The sequence below is a fragment of the Molothrus ater genome, chromosome 5 (genome assembly GCF_012460135.2).
Source record: "Molothrus ater isolate BHLD 08-10-18 breed brown headed cowbird chromosome 5, BPBGC_Mater_1.1, whole genome shotgun sequence".
Lineage (NCBI taxonomy): Eukaryota > Metazoa > Chordata > Aves > Passeriformes > Icteridae > Molothrus > Molothrus ater.
In genome coordinates this window covers 7,674,413-7,698,301 of record NC_050482.2, presented here as the reverse complement: position 1 = coordinate 7,698,301, position 23,889 = coordinate 7,674,413, and the positions used below count along the sequence as shown (strand labels likewise).

At 40.7% G+C, this 23,889-nt stretch overlaps 1 protein-coding gene across 3 annotated transcripts in view; it reads left to right on the top strand.

Annotated features, from left to right (window-relative positions):
* The window catches only part of FAM107B (family with sequence similarity 107 member B), a 60,014-nt gene that overhangs the window by 32,952 nt on the left and 3,173 nt on the right, over positions 1-23,889 (top strand). For all 3 annotated transcript variants that reach the window (XM_036401583.2, XM_036401581.1, XM_036401582.2), the window contains 2 exons: positions 17,604-17,787; positions 21,814-21,967. In XM_036401583.2, the coding sequence (XP_036257476.1) occupies positions 17,660-17,787; positions 21,814-21,967 (282 nt within the window). In that variant the 5' untranslated portion in view covers positions 17,604-17,659. The remainder of the gene's footprint in view (positions 1-17,603; positions 17,788-21,813; positions 21,968-23,889) is intronic.

Sequence of the window (23,889 nt, the reverse complement as noted above, 5' to 3'; positions counted from 1 at the left end):
TTAACCAGGACACACAGAAATGAGATGTTTCCAGCTGTGTTATGGGGAGTGGTGTGTAGCCATATCTGTGGCTGGGGAGAGCAGTAATTGTGCTCAAGGGCTTCCTTCACCTGTGTGGATGTCCTGGCTCCACGAGGGGAGCAGCATCTCTCTCACTGTTGGGAGTGCTTCTGTGCACAGGCTCCCCCAAAATGTGTTTGTCTCCTCCTCATATAAATGTCAGCAGTCAGAGTCATGGAAGGCTTTGAGCTGGAGGAGACCTTTGAAGTTCATCTAGTCCAACCCCCCCTGCAGTGGGTAGGGACATCTTTCACTTGATTGTGTTTCTCAAAACTCCATCCAGCCTGACTTGGAACACTTCTAGTGATGGGGCATCCAGGGCTTCTGTGGATGTGCACCTGTGCCAGTGTCTCACTCACCACCTTCGTCATAAAACATTTCTTCCTTGGTCACCCTTCTCTCCATTCCTTTAAACAGTTTTGCTTCTAGGTGTGAAAGCCCTTTTCTATCTTTAATTTTCCCAATCTTTGGGACTTTCCACAGCTGCTTCATGGTTTACTCACCTTCCTGTGCAGGGAGGAAGGGTCTTTTATCACTCTTGTGTGGCAGGTAGGAGGGGGTTGTTCTTCAGTTCAGCTCTCATGCTGTAGATCACAGGAGCACATTGCTCTCATTATTTAGATCACTACTTCAGATCAACAGCATTAAAGGCACTTGCAGTCATTTTGTTATCTGGATAATTAATCCACAAGGTATTGCACACAATGTGGTGAATAATACAGGAAATGATTAAACTGAGTATTTTCCCTGGGTTTACATCATACTGTATGTGAATCTGGAAGTAATGGGCATGCTGGAGATCATGTAAAAAGCAGTGGCAGGTTGGATTTGTTCAGTATTGCTGTGGTTTATGAAATTTGAGCTGCAGTTTCTAACTAGTTTGATTTTTGAAGGAACTTTGCCCATTGCTTTAAAAAAGCCATTTGGGAATCTAGATTTTCTGGAGTTCTCATAAGCCCAATGGAGGAAGGTGAGAGTGTCTGGAAGCTGCTTGAGAGTGATGATATTTGACTTTAGTGCTGAACATAGCTGCTTTGATTTGCCCTCTGGATAACCATGCTAATGCCATAAGGAGCTTGCTTTCCCAGTTTAGCTGCAGCAGTTCAAGGCCTAAAGGTAGGTGACATGAATGCTTCTATAAATATGTATGTTTTAATCAAGCCATTGTTTATAATTAGATAATAATCATAATGGTGTAAATAAGGGTTAGAGTGAGATGCATAAAAGGTCTTAAGCAAGAGAGAGACAAGTGGTTGATGTCTTTAGTTTTTAGCTGAGGTATTGGGTAAGATTTAGAGCCGGCAGTTGCAGCTGAACAACGCTGATTCATCTGATGTAAGGAAGGGTAGAATGAGGTGTGAGAAATTGGATGAAATTCTTGTTGCCTTGGCCTTCTGTGTCTACCTTGCTCATTTAATATGCTGTCTCCTCCTCCTTCTCGAGTCACTTGTTGAAGTAATGAAGCTGTCCCATGGGAGGTTTTTGGAAAGGGATGTTTAAAAGACATGTTCAGAGGTTTTCTGCTAAAGGGATGTCAGCACTTTCTAGCAATAGGAAAAAAACCCTGGATGGGATAAAAATCTTTGAAATCTGCATAGATCTCTTTTCCTGCTAAAGAGTCTGTGCTGTAGCCTTTACAAACTTACCCATCTTGGCTCTACTATAAAATTACAAATTTGTTACCTCCCTAGTAGTGAGAATAGTACTTCTGAGGATGCACAGGCACATTTGCTGGCATGCACTTTAGTAAAGCTGCTGTTATGTGTGGGAAAGTTCTTCCATTGATTTCAAACTTTTAATGTTCTTATTGTAATTTTTTATCACTGTGTGAATTTAACTAAACATTGCTTTCCTGGAAACACTGTGTTTTCAATGGTAGTTAATGTTTATGTTGAATGGAAGCCATAGGAAAGCACTGAGCACAGTAGGGTGCAGATCAAAATTAATTTGTAGACATACACTTCCTGAATCAAAACCTGCACCCCTGCCCAGCCACAAAGACTTGCTGTTTATTTCCCCAGGCCCTGAGGTGTTTGTGTAATTAAGTGTGTTGGTAAGGGGGAAATAGCTCTTGAAAAGAGGATGTTTCACCCAAAACTATAGGGCTGATGCCTTAGCTACATGTGAGATAGTACCATGCTGCTGGGCTCTCATGGGGTGGCAGCCACCCTGCTCAAAGGCACATAATACTGTATCTCATGCAGCCCAATTTTCAGCAAGCAGGTTAGTAGTGCTGGCAAGGTCAGATTTGGGGATGAAGGTGGCAACCAACATCTTTTCTATCTGGGAAATCAACTGAACAGTTACTTAAAATGTGAGCAGGATGTTACCTTTGTGTGAAGGGTGAGCTGACTGTAAGTCTCCCTGTAAGGACACAATGTTGGCTGAGCCCAGTCAGTAAAATTTGCAAAAGCTCTACTATTTTTAAGTCCCAAAGGCCTTTGGCTTCCAGGAAGATAGAGTATATAAAATGGGGATAATGATTCAGTCATAGTGACTCCCTCAAGTATGTGTGAACAGTGAGGTTGCTCTAATTTTGTTCAATTGCCATTTGTAAAATAAATGTGTAACATAGGGTCTAATGAAACTGGAATAGGATTGATATTTTGTCATTTCAGAGTTACTGGGATTCTAATCTTTTTCATACAAGTTGTTCTGTAGGGTTCAAGGGATCTGAGTCTCTGCACTAGACAGTTGTGTTTTTGCTGGTACAGCTGTTCCCACTCTGGAGTAACTTTGCTTGAAACTGGTACAATCTGGAGTAACTTTGCTTGATCCTGGTACAGACAGATCCCAGTGCTGATTTTCACAAGTACATTGCACAGAAGCTGCAGTCCCTGCACAGCTGACTGTGCCTGTCTCTTCTGAGGGTTTTGCTTCCTTGCAGGGCTGTTTGCTCATGCAGGTACAGCAGGAACTGCTCTAGAGTTTCTCTAGTGTGAGGAGCTGGGACTGGCTGGAGCAGAGTGCTGTCTGCTGGAAAGATATTTAAGATGCACATCTGGATGAGCAGACACTGTGTTCAGCCCATATCCACCATCTTCATTTGCCAGTTGCAGTGTGCTGCCATTGGTACCTGTGGTGTTGCTGCTCTCAGCAGTGCTGGAAAGGTGCAGGTGAGAAAGCAAGAAGTATTAAAGACAAATCTGTGCAGGGGAAGGCTCCTGGATTATTACCTCTGATAGCCTAGCTTTCATAAATGAATGCCTTTCTAAACTGGAAGTGGATCCTGTTGCTGCCTTTGTTGTGTTTCTGTGCAACTTTTCTGATCTTTTGTGGGCATCAGTGGAACCACATCCTCTGTGCAGGCAGGCTGCTGGGTTCATTTTATCAGGTCAGAATCCTGTGTTCAATGTCACATATCTCCATGATATGAAAAAAGTTATGGCTGGTTTGTTAAAACTCACATTAAAGGATGACTATTAACATTCCTAGATGAAATGGGACTTAATTATAGCAAGCATTTGCTTCAATCTTAAACACTAATGTACATGTTGAACTCCCATTGGGGAAGTGGTGAAGGTGCAGTATTTACACCCTGCTGAGCACTGAGGCTGTTGAGGAATACATGCTGTTTTAAAGAGGACAGATTTTGACAAATGGCTCTCTGTCTTACTACAAACATGCTCAAAAAGAACATGCTGTATTCACCAGTGGGATAGGAAGGCCCTCAGGCTCCCAGCTCTCATTCCAGCTTTTCAATGTGGATTTCTGTCTTGGAGTCATTTCTGAGAACATATCTACCAGTGCAGCTTAAAAAAGCATGTGTTTAATGTGTCTCTTTTTGTCGTTGAGATGAGAAATCCACAGACAAATAACAAAAAAAAAAAAAAATCACTGGGGATTTTGGTAATAACTTGGGAAGGAAGAAATTCATAAAAATAGGCTTGGGGTGAAAATATCATCAATCCTTTAGGCATGAGACTTCTAAATCCCTGGCGTTTGTTTTGCAGCACCAAGAAGTTCACAGCCTCTGTGTTATTAATTCTTAACATCTTTCTAAATTTTATTCTGTGTATATCTTAATCTATAACTCTGTGCCTTATTTTAAACATAATCAATTTAATTTTCTAAACTTCTTTCAGCAAATTACCTGTTTGGATTTTGCCTCTTTATTCTAAGGCAAGCCTTTGTTCAATCCTAAAAAAAAAGAGTGGTTAACATGAAATGGCTCCAAAATGTCTGACAAAATGCTGCCTATAATAGAACAAAGCATAGTGTTGTTGTAATTTATGATGTTTCTTATTGATTTGCTCATCCAAAAAAGCCTGTCTTGCTCTCTCTGCATTCAGTATCCAAAATGTTGTCTTGCACTGACAACCACAGCTTGTTCCAGAGTAATTTAAGGCTCAGCAACTTGCTCAGCATCACAAATCCAGTTTTTGGTGAAGCTGAGAATAGAGCCTCTCTTCTGTCATGGCTCAGTTCCTCACTGTAATTGTGGGGCAGCTTTCCTACTGACTGAGTGAGTCTCTGATGTGACCAAGCCTGTTATAGTGAACAGTGCTACTTCAAATTTTGATGAATTCCCTAGTTCAGTAATTTTTTGCAGTTTTAAAATACAATTCTTCAGTGAATCATGGCAAAATATGATTGTCTAATTAAAAAAGGAAGCAGATGTTAATATTCTACTTTGCAGTCTGGAGTTCTCCACTGCTTGTTAAGCAAGCAGGTTGAGAAAGTGATTGTGTTGTAAGATGAGAGACAACTGTGGTGCATGCAGGAACTTGAGCAACTTGTGTTAAAATGTTTGAAAGTGTTGTGGCAGTTTGGTCTGGTTTACTCAGGTTTATGGGACTAGTAACAGGTCAAGATTTTCCAGTAAAGGGCTTCCACTTCCTTTTATTTTTTAAGAAACTGTGCTCACATATGCAGATCACCTTTCCCTCAGTGAGGTGCAACCCCAGGAATTAGCAATGTATGGGATGGCTACATAAATATCAATTCATCTTTCATCCTTAGTCATAAAGAAAGTTCCTCTAGTAAGTCCATAATAGCTTTGTAGGTTAGCCAGAGAGAAAACTAGAAATTAATTTTGTGATAGGAAGCATGAGAGGCAGTACTTGTGCAATGTGACATGGCACAATGTTTCCACTTGGAGTGCTGACTATTCACCTGTGACCATTTGTTGGAATGCTTCTCCTTGTAAAACAGGGGTGTGCTTTTTTAAAGGTCTTGGATGCCACATGGGCTCATTGGAATTTTAATTACAATTTTTCTGTGTATGTTTTTTTGTGTTTTATTATTTAATAGCCCATTTAGTTATTGAAGGAGATCAGGAAAAGGAAGACAGAAACACCTCTTGCCATTTCTTCCTTTCTTCTACAAATGTTTGAGACAGTGAGGTGATATCCTGTTGAGGACACTGCATGGTGACATTTTTAAGGAGTCTTTAACATGCAGTTTGTTGCCAACAAAGAAAGTTTGCTTGCCTGAAAGTTTCCCCTCTTTGGTTGCAGGCCCAGCAGGTGCTCAAAGCTCTCCAAGTTGTGTTTTCAGCAGCAGAACAAAAAACAGGACTGGCTTCAGGCATGAAGAGGTGCAGCTGGCAGTGGAGGCTGTGATTGCCTATCAATAGGTATTCATCCTATTAATTAAGCTGCTGCTGTAAAACCCAGCTAGAGGACAGCTTTTCAGCCTGCCTGTTGCAGAGTAAGCTGAGTCACCTGTGAAATGATGTTAATAAGAGGGCTCCAAGGCTTGTGAGGAGGCTTTTTTCAAGCCCTCTTCTCCTGGGGCTGGCAGCAGCCTCTCTCAGAGACGTGGCTTCCAGGCTCTCTGTGAATGACAAATGGCACTCACTTCTCTGGAAGCTCTGTGTGCTGCTTTTGTGAACCTTGACTAGCAGGAGCCAAGCTGTGACCTCACACTGCTTTTGTTCCTCAGCTGTAGGCAAGTTATGATAAAGACTTTCAGCTCCTTTCTTGGCTCTACTGAAGTCTTGTTTTGCAGCCCTTTGGTTTTTGCCTTCTTTAAGGTTTTTCTTTATTTTTGAGCATGAAGAAGCAAGCATGTTCTAAGCCTACTTGCACGTTTTATTTTCCATTATGAGACCAGTGTAAACTAGTATATGACTTTTTGGGATGCAGGTAGTTTGTTTTAACCATTTGCTGGAGATCCTTGTAGTGCCTCTTAGGACTACTCAGTGGTTTTTTCTTGTTCAAATTACATAATTCAGAGTTCTTGCATTTCAAGTTTAGGTACAGTTCAGTTCCACTTCTGTGGTACATAAAGCAAGTGCGCTGCCCTCTCTAAAGCCCTGGAGAAGGATGTGAGGAGCAGAATGGGGAGTCCTACAAACTCCAGCTCACCCTCTTCACAAGTGCTGCTGAGGAAGGACAGCCTGAGACTTTCCTCCAGGTGGTCTCTCAAGCAGAAAGGTAACAATTGTAGGAAATTCCTTTCCTGCCACCAGTTCACAAGCTCAACAAACAAACCCTTTGTGGAGGCATTGGGGTCATCCTTCTTGTTTCTTACTCTTCTTTGCTAACTACTTGGAATTTGTTAAACAGTTCCTTTCTGGAGGCATTAGGGAGTGGTGGTCTGTTTCTCCCTTCCTGAACCTTTTCAAGTCTTTCTAAAAAGACAAGAAAGAGAAAAAGTTGACAGTAAACATCCTGGAAACAGTCCCATGTCACCATACGCAACAAATTATTCTGACAGATTATATGCTCAAATCTCCCTTGTGTTCATGCTGAGCTTGTGTGACTGCTTTTGCTTTAGGTATTGACATTCTGGGATCTTCATTTTAGGGAGGCTGAGAAGAAAAGGCAGCTCAGTTGTGTGCACAACACATCAATCCTGTTCAGATGGAGGCTTGTTTCTTTAAGAGAACAACGCCCTTCCTCCGCTGCCCTTTCATGTGCAGCCTTCTGGCTGATACTCAGCCCTGCCCTGGTGCCACAACTTCCTGATTTATGGGCTTGCAGGAGAAGCTGCTGATTGTAGCTGCTCATCAAGAGCACCAGTGAAAAGTCACCAGATTTGACAGATGTGACTGAGTGTCAGCATTTTCCTCCATATTTATTTTCTGTAAATTCCTGGGTTTCAGACCTCTCATTCTTCCCATCAAGCAGTGAGCAGATGATGTTCCTCTCCATGCCCTGTGGCATGTTGTGTTGTTCACTGTTGTATTTTGATAGTCATGTGTATTGGGCTTGGCTGTTCTAAGCCCACTTGTAGTTTCCAGGAGGCTTGTGCTGACTACCATACATTCTTACACCCACTCAATCCTTTTAAACCATTTAGAGCATCGTGCTCTTGCTTAAGGTCATGAATAGGGTGTGGAACAGCCTTTTTAAAGCATTTCTTACTCTACCTCACTACCAATCTTTTGGAAGATTGGTCATCAGTTTTACTGGTGTCCTCATTTTTGCTTTTTCCTTCAGATCCTGTCTTCCCTCCTTTGTAGTGGTTTCTTTTTCCACGGAGTTGCAGTGCAGAGCCTCAATCTAAAATTTGTCTGTGCCAGCTGAGAGTGGATAAAACAGGTCTGGGCAAGGAAGGGTGTTCTTTGTGGACACAGTGCAGGCTGGAATGTGGATGTAGTTGCCTGAGCCAAAACTAACTCCTTGAGGTGAAGGTTTTATTTCTTTCCTGTGATTAAGCTGGGAGTGTGTGTGTTTGGAGTAGCAATAGGTTTAAGGAAATTATTTCTTTTTGTTTCCTTTTGTCTGTTTCTAGGAAATCTCCCTGTGTTAAGAAATCAAAACAGAGGCTGAATTCTTGCTCTGAGCCATTTGTCACCAAAGAGAAGGGAGAAAAGCAATCTTTGCTAGTTCTGATGTTTTTTTTTTCCTCCTAGGAAAAGGGTTTCTTCCTAGAAAATGAAAAGAACTTGAGTTGTTGAGTTGGCAGGTAATTGATACATATCTGCCCGGTCTGAAGAAGTACTTAACTTTTACATAACTACCTATGAGTCCGTTTAGGAAGCTGCCAAGCTGCAGTGAACTGTGTGGTTTTCATTATGGCAGTGTATTTAAACTTGTTGCAAATGGCCCTCTTCTATGGGTGGTTCGAATTCCTTTTAAGTTGTCATTCAGAGAGCCCCAGAGGGGAGGGGAGCTGTGACAGCTCAGCAGATCGTGCTGTGCCCTAACTCCAGGCAGGATGCTGCTGTGCCCTAAGGAACAGCACGTGGCACGGAGCAAAATCTGGTTCAGTACCCCTGCCGTGCTCCTTTGGCAGGACTTGGGGATTTACAGCACTGGAGTAACTGAGGCAGCATGAGAAATACTTTGCTTCTTGGTCTCATTTTTGATGCTGTAGCTCCTGAATGCATAACTACCTGATTAATGCAGAGATTTTAATCTTCTGACCCCCTTGCAAACACTTATTAATTGCACTCATAGATTTTAAATTTGTAGAACTAGAAGGGATAATTATAATCCTGTAATTTGGTCTCTCCATGCAGTTGAACACAAATCTTTTACTAAATCACTGTCTTTACTCCCCTCACTTTAAATGTGTGCTTCTTATTTTAGGAATTTGTTTTCTAGCCTCAATACCCAGTCATCAAAATTTCTCAAAGCATTGTCAGACTTGTTGCTTATACAATTATTAAGCTGTTACTAATCTTCACTTCTTAAAAACCAAATGAGCAGAGCTGTTAGAACAGCCTCAATATGGGACACATTCTCCCATTTACAGATGTTCCTCTTCCATTTGTTTTTTAAATTCCTAATTTCTTTTTAACAAAGAAAACTTTGTTTGATGTGCAGTTTGTTTGCTGTTGTTCGTCATGTTTACAGGGTTTCTAAGTAACCTGCCTCTTCTCTTGCTCCAAATTTTCTCCCATATATAAAAGGTAATTTTAACCTTTTTGGCTTGTATCTGATATAAACTTCTGCCTGATTGGCTATTTGCTAGGACCCTCCATCATCATCCTCACTATCATCACAGCACCCAGAAGAGGATTCCTGTTCCAGGACAATGTCCTACACCCTTTGGTCCTGGACATTGTTTACCTCACTGGGACACACATTAGTCTTCAATCTTTTTCTCAAGATCATGTGAAGAAAATACAGAACAAGTGGAAAAACAGCCACTACCAACATGTTTCTCTCTTCCCTGGAGGAATCTTGCTGAACTAGATTTTAACAGCATTTTTTTTTGTGGTTCACCAGTCTCCTTTTAGGTATCTCAAGTCAGATATTTGAAATGTTTGCAGTCTCCCAAATGATAAGAGGCTGCTGGCTGCTCTGGATTTCCCCCTCTCCCTCAGAAATACCTGTTTAATGTTAAGCCTTTTGTATTTGAATAATCACTATTCTCTAGTGTTGATGTTTGCAGAAATAGAATGGCTTAGAAGTAAGACTTCCTGCTGAAATTGTGGGGGATTCAGTATGTTTGCTCTTTCAGTTCAGCATTTGTGTATATAAACATGGATATGGGTCAGTCTTCCCCCTTCTCCCTCCCAAGGTTTTCTCTCATGTTCCAATTTGCAGGAAGTCCTTTACCACTGGGTGCCACTGTTTGATAGTTCTTAACATTTGCTTCAGTGAAGCCCTGAAGAAACTCTCCCCTCGCTCTTCGGACTCCTGATTTTAAATCAAGGCTCAGTTTTCATGCAGCATCCCTTGTTTCAGTGTAGGAAAATTTGATTCAAACAAATTTGCCCTGATTTTTAATTTAGTGGTCCACACTGATGGGTCTGCAGCACTGATGGTGCACTGTTGCTGCAGGGAGTATAAACTGATCTTATTTGCTTTTCTGCTTTTAAAATCTATTTTAAAAATGTGTCATTCCAGAATTGCATGTGAATCACTGTTGACCCATGTATAAATAAATTGCTTGTTACCTTTGGGGATTAATCTAGTGGCAAACTGTGCTGCTGAGTGCCTTTCCTAAGAGGCATAATTTCAATTATCATCTCCTGAAAATCATGTTACTGTGCTATAATTACCTGTGTAGTGTTTTGGTGGAAGTTAGTTGTGTATATTCAGTTGTATACCTTTGTCAGTCATGATTTATTCCTTCCAAAGGACTGGCATAGAGGAGAGGACAGCAGGCTGTGCATGACATGCTATTGCTCTGCAGGGCAAAAGCACTGTAGTCACTTAGGGCCTTTTGGATGAGAGGTGTCCAAACCACTGGGTCTCCATCAGAATGGCTTTCCACTCCCCCCAGCCCTGTCTTGGGATTTAGATAATCACAAGATCCTGAGCAAAGTGAGTATGGGGAATATAAAGTCTTTAAGGAATACGCAGGGAATTTAGGAAAGACAAATGATGTAAGATGCACCGTGTGTGTTAACTGTGGTTAGTCCCAGACTGGAACTGTGGTATCACACTGGGTGGATCACAGATGATGATTTAGGGAAGATGAGTGCTGTTCAGTGTGCTGCTCTTCATCCTGTGTCTGTCTTTTCTACTGCCTGTATCACAAATTAGATTAAGCAGTTTTTTGCAGTGGAAGTCAACATCTGAGTTTTGCCTGTGTCTGACAAAAAGGGGACCTTTTGGCAGGTCTCCATCTTTTTCTCTCTCAGTATTCTTAAAGCACCTTGTGTGCAGACCTCTTCTTGCAGCAGGAGGAGACAGGCACTTTCTTTCTTTCTTTCTGTCTCCTGCCTCTCATTACACAGCTGCAGTGACACCTCTGAGTGTTTTAACCAAACAAGAAAGAAAGAAATGCAACTATTCAGAGCTGATCCTTTCAGCTGGTTTGAAAGCCAATGGCAGAGGCTTTCAAACCAGCTGAAAGGATCAGGTCTAAATAGTTTCATTTCTTTCTTGAATTCTTCCTTGCAGATCTTGCAGCCTAAGGAAAATTTCTTTAGGATTAATACAAATTCTTCCCATTGGGGTTTTTAGTGGTAGGTGTGAGTCCATTCTTAAGGCTGTTTGTGTCTTCTTGCATCTCTTTCCCAAGTAAACTATGGACCAAGAGGAGGGAGCTGGTTTGTCCTCACCAGCACTGCTCTCCAGGCCTTGGCCTCTCTGGGGGTCAAGGCTGTTCCCTCCACACCCAAGACTTGACTGAGCTTCAAAGCCCTGGAACAGAGATTGCCTGGTGCTGTTTAAATTGAATAAGAGCCATGAGCAGCTCTTTGCATTTGAGAGAATTGTAACGCTGCCCCAGATCTTGCACTCTGCCTTCCTTTAGGTGTCAGTGCCAATGCAAACATCTTTAAAATGACCCTCTTTCTTCTGGTTTCTCATTTATTGGATGTTTTATCTTTGCTTTGTTGATGTTACTCTCAGCAGTACTTAAGGGAAGAAAATGAGTGTTAACTGGATTTCCTTCAGATTTTGAGTGGGTTAGGTCATTTTAATATCGTCTAAAGTGACAACAGGAACAGCTTCAGGAGCCAGCAAGCGCTGCTTCTTTCCATATCCTTGACATCACTGAGATTGCTTTGGGCTGCCCTAATCAAGTGAGCCTTGTTCCTGAGAGAATTCTATGTGGTCTGCCAGTCTTTTGGCAGCTGTGGAACTAATGAAGCCGTGATAACCTCGTGTCAGGGGAGTGCTGTGAGTTAAACTGTCCTGGCATGGCATGGGATGTGAGATTTTGAAGTGCACAACAAGAAGCGGCGAGATTGGCCTTGCAGAATCACATGGTAGTTTCTAAGATGCTCTTCTCTTTCATGTGTGGAGCTGTAAACAAAGGCCAGATGCCTGCTAAAGGGTTTAGAAGCTCCATGATGGGAATTTTGAAGAACAGTAATGTAGGAAGTAACCTGGTGGCAAGATAGTACTCAGTGGGCAATCCCAGGTACATGCTGCCCTGAATGTGTTTGATTTTGAGGCAGGTGAAGGCACTACTCTTCAGATCTTCCACTGGCAAGTGGCAGCCTTTTTGAACAAAGAACGAGGGGCTGGGAGGAATTGCAGCCACCAGGACCTCTCTGGTCCTCCCCTCTCCCTCCTCAGGCAGTGTAGCTGTGTTTTGCCATGGCCCAAACTCCATCCTCCCTTTCAGCCACAAAAGACATTATGAGCAAGAGTCAAATTCCTTTGTTGGTGTCTGGCTTGAGCATCTTGGCTGGGGAAGAGTATTTTGTATTCTGTTTTCAGGAACTCTTCCTTTGAATTAAAAGGCGAACTGTGGGAACTTATTAATGATATCTATAATCAAGGATTAATCAAGTAAATCTCTCTAGTCGAGTGCCTCTTACTGCACTGAGAGCATACAGATAAAGGAGATAGCAGTGTGGGCTTTCATGTGCAAACAGTGCTGAGGTGCTGCCTGCAAAGCACACTCTGCATTTAAGCTGCTCTTTTTGCTTTCTACCCAAACTGGCTGATGCAAGGTGGTGCTCGGTCATGTAACATCTGAGCAGAAACATGCTGAAGAATTTTTATTTCAATTCCTCTTGAAATTGGAAGGGGGAGAGTAAAACAAGATTTTTTAAATTTTTTTCCCAAAGAATGCCTTTGGGGTACTTGTAGCAAACTGCAAGTCTGCACGGTAGTTTAAAAAGCTAAAAATGTAAGTCTTAAAACAAGGTGTTTGATGGTTTACAGTACAGCCCAGAACAGATGTTAAAGCTTTTTCAAGAATAAAATCTTCAGGAGGTATTCAATGTTTGAGCTAGTGCTCCTGTGGAAGATATTAGTTCAAGAATTTATTAAGGTAAAAAGGAAATCATGTGAATTTAGTCTTAATGTAACTTTTGGATCTAGTATAGTCTATTATTTTCATGTCCATTGGTATTTTTAGGCATTTATTTATCTGCTTTTTAAGGGGCCTCAACTCTACCTCTGCTTTCACAGCTGGAAATAATTGCAGGAATCATTTGAAGGGTGAAAATGCCATATATATGTGTAATAATATAAATATATGGTGTCTCACAGGAATTTTTATATTCAGATTCCATATGTAGAGGGTGATTTCTGGTATGAAAAATATCAGATAGAAAATAAATGCAATTCCCTGAATGCCATATAAACATGAGAGGGTTGGGGTTTTTTTGTTTGGTTGGGGTTTTTTTGTTTGGTTTTTTTTTTTTTTTTTTTTTTTTTGTTTTTTTTTTGGTTTTTTTTTTTTTTTTTTTTTTTTTTTGTTGTTGGTTTTTTTGTTTGTTTGTTTTTTGTTTGATTTTTGTTTGATTTTGGTTTTTTGTGAATTTCTTTCTCCTGTGGAAGCCATGGGAGCCCTTTTGTAACAACAACTCTGGCAGCTGCTGAATCCTTAACCTGGCATTGTTAAGGTATCTGTTAAAAACACTGGTATCTGTGTGTAGTTCTCTTTGTACAGGTTTCCAATGTTACTACCATTAAGGGACTTTTGCTGGAAAAAAGAAATCCTGACCTCTGTAGGTAGAATAAAAAGTAAATAACATTGGAAGCAAAGGTATCTGCTGGACCTGTTCCCCCAGGTGTGACTTGCACTTCTGGCATGCTCTGCTTTGGTTGTTTCTCTTCAGCAGGACCAGTTTTTGAAGGGGCTTTTCTGTTTTCCCTGAACTTAGTTGTGCTCCAAGGATATTAAAATGGGAGTTGCAAGTATGTGACCACTTGGTCTTGGCTCTTCAAGGCTGAAATACTTCTTGATTACTCCAAGAGCATCTTTTTGTTTGGAAACATTAAACTTCTGTCTGGGAGAATACTTGAAGCAGTTTTTCTACAGGGGCATTTTTTTTTTTGTCTAGTGGGACGTAGAAATTGCTTTGCAGTTTTTTGAGGAGTTAAAATTCCTCTTCCATGCAGGATCCCCAATTTATTCTTTCTGTGGATCAAAATCCACATATACTGAAGAAGAGGTGGACAAAGACTGTGTTAGTTACTCAGGCACAACAAATTAAGGATAGATAAATACTTTTGTGCTGCTTGTGCAGTAACAGATGATTCAGCACATGCACTGGGAAAGCACCTGCCAAATTAGTGGGTGTATTAAACTTGAGCCAAGCTCAGCTAAAACATCCCCTGAATCCAAATCTCCTTTATTTGGAGTGAGGTAGTGAGGAAACACAGCCATGGATTGTGCATTCTCAGTCAATCATGGAACAGCAGATGGTTAAAAGGAGCCTCTCGGATGCTCTTCAGGCAGCATATTCCTGCTAAGTGATTATTTGGATTATTAATGTCCCACTGTAGCACCTAGTGATGATCTGAAAGCAGCTTTATGGGCTGTGACTTTTGTGGTGATGAGCACTAGAGACTCATGGAATTAATAATGTTTTAATTGTTATTGCTTGAACATTGATTAAACTTGTTTAAGGACTTTTAAGGGATTCTGTCATCGAGCTGGACTGGTTTATTGGTGTGAGCCTGAACCTCTGAATGAAACTCTGGGGATAAACTGCTCTGTTCCTGTCTGCTCTTGGAGTGGTGAATCCTTTGTGCCTCAGTTTCCTTTTTATGTGCAACTTGCCTGTGCTTTGTAAATGTTAGCTTTGACAGGGTGTGGGTAGAGATCACCTTATCTTAATTGTATTGTTTGCATATAATATTACACAGTGACTATGCAGGACTTTGTTGGTGGCCACCAGCCAGGCTGAGGTTTGCCAGGGGTGTGAGAGAATTCACTGAGTGGGAACTGGGTGCCCTGTGTTGCTGGCTGTGTTTGGAAATCCTAGTTGAAGTCATTTGCAGCTTAATCACACAGGGAAAGACTCTTCTCTTCCCAGGAGAGTTTTTATTCATTCATGTTTGCTGCTAGTAGAGTTCATGTTACAGTGGGAAACCACGATTCCTGACCTCTGAGTTGAATACATGTTTTAAAAATAGTGATGGGACAGAAGAAAGAAGAATAAATAAACTTCCCTTTAAGGGCTTGCTCAAACCAAATCGATGTGCTGCAAATTACAGCACCACACTTTGAGAAATGATTGAATCAAATTGTTTTTCAGGGGCTTGTGTCAAGAAAATTGTACATTGTTTATAACAGTTGTAGAGTAATTCTGTGTTTTTCATCTCCACCTAAGCAAACAAGAATTATCTTGAAGAAGCAGCAGGCTATTTTTGGATTTACTTTAAAAGAGAGCTGTTGATGATAAATTGTTTCTGGAAGGCTCAGAGGTCCATCAGTGCAACAGAACTGATAGAGGAGTAAAGCAAAACAAATATTTACAGAGAAGGTTTATTTTGGGTGGCGGTTGGATATGTAATATTTGAGTTATTTTAGATGTGATAAGCTGGATGTGAACACTGAGGAAGAAGGAAATGTTATGTCCTTATGTAAGAATTGCAGCTGGTTTACTCACTGTGCTGAAGAGAATAGACCTCTACAAATGTTTCATTGGTGAAACATATAACATATGTTCTGTGTATGTGTACATATAACATGTAACAGCATGGCTCTCTGTGGTGTGTGTTGAGGGTTTTTGAGGGGGTTGGTTTTGGTTTTTATATGGCATGCTATGGAGCAGTGAGGGATCTGAGATGTGATTTTTGCCAAGGGGCCCCCAAGATGGGCTGTGGTGGAGGCTGAGGGACCTGGGCTGGCTCAGCCAGAGCAGAGGTTTGGCAGGAGCAGCAGCAGCCCCCTGTGCCTTTCCAAGGTGCTTTCCAAGGAGATTGACCCAGGCTCTTCACCAGAGTGCATGGCTGGAGCACGAGAGGCAGCAGGCTGGAGCTGAAACAAGAGGTTCATGTAGGTGTGAGGAAGAACCACTGTGAAGAAAGGTGACAGGGGCCATCCACAGGGGCTGTGCAGCCTTGGGGATCTGCAGGGTCTTACTGGGAAATGTCCTGAGCAGCCTGCTCTGATCTCATAGCTGTGTCTGCTCTCAGGAGGAGGCTGAATTAGAAGTCTTCCAAGCTGCTTCTGACCTGTTTTCCTGTGATCCTGTGTATTTGGCATGTGTGGTGATAGCTGGTTGCTTGATTGAAGCAAGGAGGACTCTGAAGGGGTGACAGGAGAGGTTTTCTTATTGCATGATCAGTGCCACTAAGAGGTTTCTGCCATGTACAGCAATACATTTCCATAGTTTTGAACTGTGGACAATTTTTATAGTAGTTTCAGAGGTGTCTGTGAGACCTGACACTGCCACAGAATTCAAAAATTCTTTATATGAACTTGCCTTGAAGAACCATGAAGGAGCCACCCTGAGAGCTGCTCACACTGGTGAGCTGTTTCTCATTGAAGTTGCTCCACAGAAATTAGGTGTGTGAGCTATAACACCACTGAAACACAGTTAACATCCAATCTAAAAAAGAAGCTGAAAGGTCTTTACCAGGTCTGCTGGGCACATTCAAATCTGGAATGACCTTCTTGCATCTGCTGAAAACTTCCATGTTGTTTTGCTTCCTCACCTGCAAGCAACTGCAGCTGGGTGGTGGTGGTACTGTCCAGTTTTAATTTCCTGAAGTATTAAGTGAAAATCTTTCTGCCATATCAAGTGGATTTGATCAGACCTGAGCAGCAGTATGAGATTCCTGAAAACAGTTCAGGGATTAAACTGCAGCTGAACATAGGTTTTGTAGCCCATGGGGTAAGACAGGGAGGGAAGGGCTGGTAACAATGGGATCTGAATTAAAGCCCATATTCAGCTTTTGCTGGAAACAGCACAGCAAATCCCAGTGATTCTCTGGTTTGTCCCTTAGCTCTGTGGGTACAGTGTGCAGCATTCAGCTGTTCTGCCAGTCAGGAGAATGGAAGGCTCTTGCCTTTTCTTTCATGTCCCACTGATTCATCTCTGTAAACCCACATGCTGTGAGATTATTTTTGGGGGGCCAACATTTCATCAAACTGACATTTGCAAATTCTGCATGCAGGTTTTCACAACAGTAAAGAGAGACAGAATTTCCCTGAATGTGCTTTGTTTTGGATGCTGGTTATCTTATGAATGCTTTTTAATGGAAAGGGGTATGAATGGTCACATATGAATTATTTGAAAACCATCATTTACTTGTCAGCTGCTGATTAAAAATGTTGTGATTTGATGAGTAGATAAGTTTTCTATAGCAGGATAGGAAAGTGCCGCTTTTCCAAATTAAATAAATCATGAATTCATTGTCTTCAGGTCAGTGGATTTCTGTGGATTTTCACTGGATGGAATACAGCCTTTAAAGAACAACCTCACCTAACTTTTTTCTCCTCAGCTTTGCCCCTCAGAAATCAGTCCCCATCACAAGAATTGCAGATCTGGCTTCCACATGGAAGCTTTTGCTCAATACAGTTCAGGCCTTGCTTATCCACAGAGGCATTTTCCCCACAGCTGACATGACACTGACAGCACAAAATGAGACTTTGCTTTTGATACACATTCACAGCATTTAATATAGACAGCATTTAAAATGCCTTTAGGGTCTCAGTACTACTGATCCAAAAATGCTTCATCTGAATAGGCTTATTAAAATCAATAAGGGTCTTCACACACCTAAACTAAATTATTTGTCAAGTTCTTCTCAAAAAGGGGAAAACTCTTGTCTCCAAGTCACGGCATGAAGGCTGTTGGAGATGCCATTGTTATAAAATTGCTGCCTATTTAAAAAATACTACTGTTGTTTTCTCTGAGAGCCTTTACTTTCTACAGACAAAACTAATCCAGCAAAAGCATGACTGTTGCCAGTGTAATGTGCTGCCTTTGTTGTTTAGGACATCTTTAAAAGGCCTTTCAATGTAGATTCACTACAGTTTTTCCCATTTTACAGATACTGTGAACAAGGACACTGAACCCAAAGATCCATTTCCCATTCCAAGAAAGATTATGGCTGAACCAGACTACATAGATGATGACAATCCTGAATTAATTAGACCTCAGAAATTAATTAATCCTGTGAAGTCATCCCGGAATCATCAAGATCTCCATAGAGAGCTGCTTATGAATCAGAAAAGGTAAGAGTCTAAAAATCACTTGTGCCACTCTCCCACCCCAAACACACAATTGGAATTTTAGTTTCATCAAAATGATGTTGTCCCCAAAACCCAGCAGGCACTTTTTGTTGATTCAGATCTTGTAAATTGAAAGACTCTGATTCTTAACCATGGCATTTATTTCTGTTTGAGTTTCAGTGCAAAAGCTTGCCTTACAAGGCTTCTCATTTTGTTTTTCTAAATACTCAGAGGGTCAGTTTTGAGAGGAAGCAGTTCAGTTCTCCTCTATTACATTTCATATGAGTTACTTGGCCACTGTAAATTGTCTTGTACTCCTAATGTTATCAAGTATTTGACAAAATTTTGCTGTTAACAGTGGGATGATAAAATCTGTGAGCTTTCACCAGTGCACTGAGTTTATGAGGCCATTTCTCTTAAATCAGAGAAATCATGTAGCTTATTTCACATGCAACTGTTCTCTATTTGATCTGTCTCACAATGCAGTGTGATAGTCTGGGGCCTGCTCTGCTGCTGCACAAGTGTTTCTTTGTATGTTTTGCAAATGCTGCCTGCCCCTCTCTGGGATGGGATGCACAGCTGTTGCTCTGTATATTGCTTTTAGAGATGTAAACAACCATGTCTTCATTTCATCAACTTCAGAGACACAAGCACCTGGCCCAGAAATAGCTGAACTTCTGTTAATAAATCTCTTCAGCAACAGAGAAGTCACTTAGAAAGCACATTAAGAAAATAGCCACCAGATCACCTGGTGGAGGAGAAGGCAGAAAGCCTGTTGATGCTGCTTTGTTTAAACCAACAGAAATCAACTGTGATATCAAGTGGTGATTTGTTGCATTGAAGACACCCAAAATGGATTTTTCAAAGGCAAAGTGTGGGGATCTATAAAATAGAAGTGGAATAACAGTGTTTCAGAGTGCATTTGAGCAGAAAGCTGGTGTAGCAGCCAATTTGATTTTTTGTTACCTAGGACTTTGATAAAGAAGAGTAAAAAGCCATGAATTTGGCTACTCCAGCACAAGTGGATTTGTGTATTTGGCAGGAAGAGTCACATTATGGCAGTTATTCTCTCTCTCTCTCTTTTTTTTATTTTTAATCCTTTAGCATTGTAGTATTTTGAGGGGAGAAGGGGTCTTTTTATATGTAGTAGCAAAATCCTCACAAATGCTGGGCTTAGAGACTTAATTCTAAATGAATTGCATACACAATATAGCATTTCTTTAGTGATGAAGGAGAGGTATTTTACAGAATGCCAACTGAATTGGAAGAAACTGGCCTAAATAGGTGTTTGTCCTATTTTTTGTTAATGGGATTAAACATCAAAGTCAGTTCCTGGCACCAAGAAGTTTATAGTCATTGAAAGAAAAATAGTTGAAGTTTTCTGATGATCTTAATCTAGAGGATGTGGAGCCTGCAATAAATTAAGACTAGTTTTTTTTTTTTTTCTTTCAAGTTTATGAAAGCATAAAGCACTTTAAAATAGTATGGAGTTCTTTTCTTCTAGGAAAATATCCTATTACACAGAAAAGTTGTGCAGACCTCAATACCCTCTCTTCCCTTATTGTAATTTTGATTAGCTGCAGCTGGTAATTTTAGATTCTTATTTATTGGTGCAGAAATAAATACTTTGAGGATTTTCACCAGCAGAAAAATTGGTATCTTTTAGGGAGGGTTAGTCTTCTGTGCTTTGTGTCACTGTAGGAGCTCTGATAGGAGGCTTTTCAGTAATGTAGATATTAGGCTCTGTTCTGCTTTGTTACAGCAAATGGTCAAATGTATGGAGAACTTTCAATGCTCTTACAGAAGTCTGCTTAACATGCTGCTTATTTTGTTGCAAAGACTCAGTGTTGACATCAGCAGCTTCACTTTTTGGACCCATCAGCTCTGAACAGCCAGAAATGGGTGTTGGAAGATGTTAGTACTGGTCCAGTCATTCTCCATGCCCCCTGTGAGCTCTGTCAGGTCTAGAACTGGTATAGTTATTTACTTACAGAAAGGATAGTTGTTTTGGGGAGAAAAAAAAAAAAAGGATTCAGGTGGTTCTACCTCAAGGCACTCGTCACTTAAATTCTTTTTCCTTATTAGGAGTAAACCTCAGCTCTGCAGAATATTGATGCTGTCCCTTCCAGAGGTTTTAGCCCTCTCAGCTCTCACTTGTGTTGTAACACACTTTGCTTGCTCTGTATGAAAGCCTTAGGATTTGTGATTTAACCAGAACAGTCACCAGGAGGGGATACAAGACCCCAGTTAGTCCAGTATCCACCAGTTTGTTGCTTTTCCTTTTTACTTAACAGTGGAAACAGGATTGACCTTATAGTTCTGTTACAGCCCTGCCACCCCCACCTGACTGGACTGAGGGGTTTATTTACTTGTAGCTTCTGTGGGTTCCCTTTATTACAGCACATCTGAGCCAGTCTGTGCCTCTGCTTTGTTATGGTGCAACCTCAGTGAGAAAAGCAGCAACAGTGATGTTATTTAGCAGCTGCTCTCTGGTTTGTGGCTGTTTTGACTCCAGATTGCCAGTGTGGAAGCTTCCACTGACTCTGCTCACACCAATCCAGTAGTAGTAGTAGTAGAGTAGTAGTAGTAGAAGTAGTAAAAAATGACTCCAGCTTTTCCTGCCTGACTTCAGCTTTATGTGCTAAAATGTAATTAAAATAGCATGAAACATAAAATATGAACACAGCCTTGTAGCTTCTGTTGCACTCAGGCCATGAGATCTATTATGAGAAATAGGGAGCAGCATTTGGTGTTGCTAAATATTTGATTTTGCTGTCAGGGTATCTACAGGGATAGAGTGTTGCATAATATATGGAGTCATTCCTAGATGCCACCATAAAATGGCATTTTAATGTTTTATTGGACATGCTGTCAGATATGCATATTAATGAATAATTAGGCAACCACAGATGTACTGCAAGTAGGAAGGGTAAAAAACGCTTTCTGAAAGCTTATTCAGGTTATTGAATTTCTTAAAGTTGAAATAAAAAATGGTTGATGTTAAACTTAACGCTAAATGCTTTCACATAATCATCTTCCCAGGAAAGACAACAATAACAAAGACAAATTTCAGATCTCCCTGCTCTGCTGTAAGTGATGCTAATACCTGAATAACAGGGAGAGCTTTGAATCTTATAACAAATTTTGAAACCATCACAGCGTTACAGAGATAAAAGAAACAGCTGAAGTCACAAAAATAAGTAGGAGTGAGTATCCATGTGTGTGCCTGTATAAATAATGTCATGCATCTTCCCAAGGAGTGAGCTTTCTCATTCCAGAGTAGCTGGCTTGGAAAGCAATTTGTGCTGAACAGGCTCAAAACATTCAGTTCATGTAGCACCTAAAGGCTTCTCAGAGGGGGAATCCTCCAGGCTTTGTCTGGTCTCCAAGGAGATGGCAACTTTTTTATTCTGGATTTTTGTTGTCTTAGCTCTTTGTGATGTAGCCTGGGAGCTCTCACTGGAAATAGCTTCACAACCAGGCATGCTAAAGCTGTCACATTTTCAAGGCAAGGAGAGAATCCATGATTTCCAGGAGCAGTGTGACAGACCAGTTTTTAGTTTTGTCAGTGCAGACTTCTGTGGGCAGATTAGGCTGCACAGGACTGTCTGAACCCAGTCCTTCAGAGTTATCAGGCACCAAGCAAATTCTTCTTGTCCAAAATTTGTTTCTAGTTCTGATGATGTCTTCATTTGTGATGGTTTTTTCAGTCCATTCTTCTGCAATTAAGATAATACAGTGAAGGCTAAAGATGAAAGTTAATGAATTATACAGGGGAAATACTGGCATGCACATTAAAGGGAAATATTTTAAAGGCTTAAATTCTAGTTTAGGATACTGGTTAGAAATCAGGCAAATATCTGCATGTTTTTTCCTTTTATTTATTATTATTTATTTGTTATTTATTTATATCCCAATGTATCTAAATAGGCAACTACTTGATTTTAGTGAAGCTGCCTGCAATGCTGTGTGAATTCCTGCTAATTGAAATTGATCTCTTTTTTTCCTCCCACCCCATGTAACTTGAAGGGGTCTTGCACCTCAGAACAAACCAGAGCTACAGAAGGTGATGGAGAAAAGGAAACGAGATCAGGTTATTAAACAACAAAAAGAAGAGGAAGCACAGAAGAAGAAGTCAGACCTGGAAATAGAACTACTGAAACGGCAGCAGAAACTGGAGCAGGTAAGATGAGGAATAACAGACATTTACACAACTGCATCTGAACCACTCACCTGAGGCTCCCTTTGTAGACAGAAAAAAGCAGCAGCCAGTTTTTTGGCATACTTTCCCTGGTTAAATTCAGATGTCTCTTAGCATAAGTCAAATGATGCTCTTTAATTACCTGTTGTCACTTACTGTATAGGAACTGCTTATGGGGTCTGCCTTTGGTCAAATGCATCCTGCACTAGCCAACAGGAATGAATGTGTGTGGAGCACTGATGCTATTTAACCAATGAAATTGTGGTGATTTAGTCAATTTTTGTAGTCTAACTATGATCCACTAAGAATGGTTGTTAGGCTGTAGTACATCAAAATTACATTTCATGAATTAAAACCATTTGATTCTCCTGGGTTATGTAGGAAACTAGATAGCTTTTAAAAGATCTTTTGCTGTCTTAAAATGTGTGAGCCCATTGATGCTTTTTAGTGAAAGAAAAAGTCCTCCAACCCTGTGCATGGAGCTGATGTAGAGTTGGAGTTCCTTGTGGTGAAGCTTTTTGCCAGGCACAGGACCAGCCAAATATCTCTGTGCTTCTGGCTGCACTTCATGTGCCTGAGAGGAAATATCCCTACAGTGAAACAGTTCATCAGAGAAGTCACTGTGCATCGAGCAATTTTAAAATAAATTAATGCTATAAATAAATGCTTTAAAACAGTACCTCCTGTGTTTCTCAAAAGAAATCAATTAAGCCAAATAATTGCTGTTAAAAATTACATGTAATCCAATCATTATAGGTTTTAGGGTTTTATTATAGTTTTTTTTTGTTTTGTTTTGTTTTAATTAGGTTTAGAAATATTTTTGGAGAAAGCTATTGTATTTTTAAGTGTATCATCCTGTCATTTTTCTTATTTCTCTTAAGGGCCCAGCTTGTGGGAAGATTTCATTTGAAACTGAGCCATCCAACATAGATTATGTAGATCAGAAAATTCTGTTAGAAGAGGAAAAGCCTGCCCATGCAAAGAGTGCTGTGACTTTGTAAACATCACAGGAATGGCATTAATTGACAACATGACTCATGGAGGGACATTGTTCTGATTTATAGAAACAAGGCATGTCCCTTGTCAGTGAGCCAGAGACAAAGGAGAGATTATTAAGGTGTGCTGTACGTGGTCCCCATTAATAAGGGAGACCTTGGTCTGATGAAAAAGAAAAAAAAAAAGCTCATTTCAGGCACTCTTATTAGTTTTCTAAAGGGTTTTTTTCCTCCCTTTTTGCCAGCTGATCTGCCTTCCCTAAGGATGGCTAAGCAATCCATATTCTGTGGGCACTGCAGAGCCTTGCCACACAGAGCATTTCCATTCCTCACATGGAAATTTCAAGTGTCTGCATGGGCAGGAGCTCCAGCTTGGTTAAAAAAGGCAGTGAATGGCCTCTCAAAAATGAATGGCTAAGGTCCAATGAAGATTTTTGGGGTTTTATTGCTTTTTGTGATAGACAAACCAGATACTCTTAAAGAGGCTCAAGTTAGATACAGAACTTCATAGCTAAACATTCAGAAATCAGTTCTGCAGGTGTGCTCAGTAGTAGCTGTTCATGTGTTCTCCCACGAGGCACATTCTTCCTTGTTCTGTTGTAAAAGCCAGAGAAGGGAATTACTGTTGTTTCTTTAATGAAGATGTCCAAGAATTTCTTAAAAAATGCTTCATCTTGTTCTTGTGCTGGGCTTGCAGAGTTTTTGTCTGTCTGGCAAAGATGGACATCTGGAACAAGCTAGAGCCAAGGATTTGAAAAGATTTATTGTTTATGAGAACAGATACTCCCAAAGAAAAGCAATTTTATCTTTTCCATGAGACAAAGAAAGGAAGCAATTTAAAGAGTTTGGCCTGGCCAGTTATTGAAACCTTTCGTTTTTTGTCTTGTATTTCAATGATGTGTTTTCTAA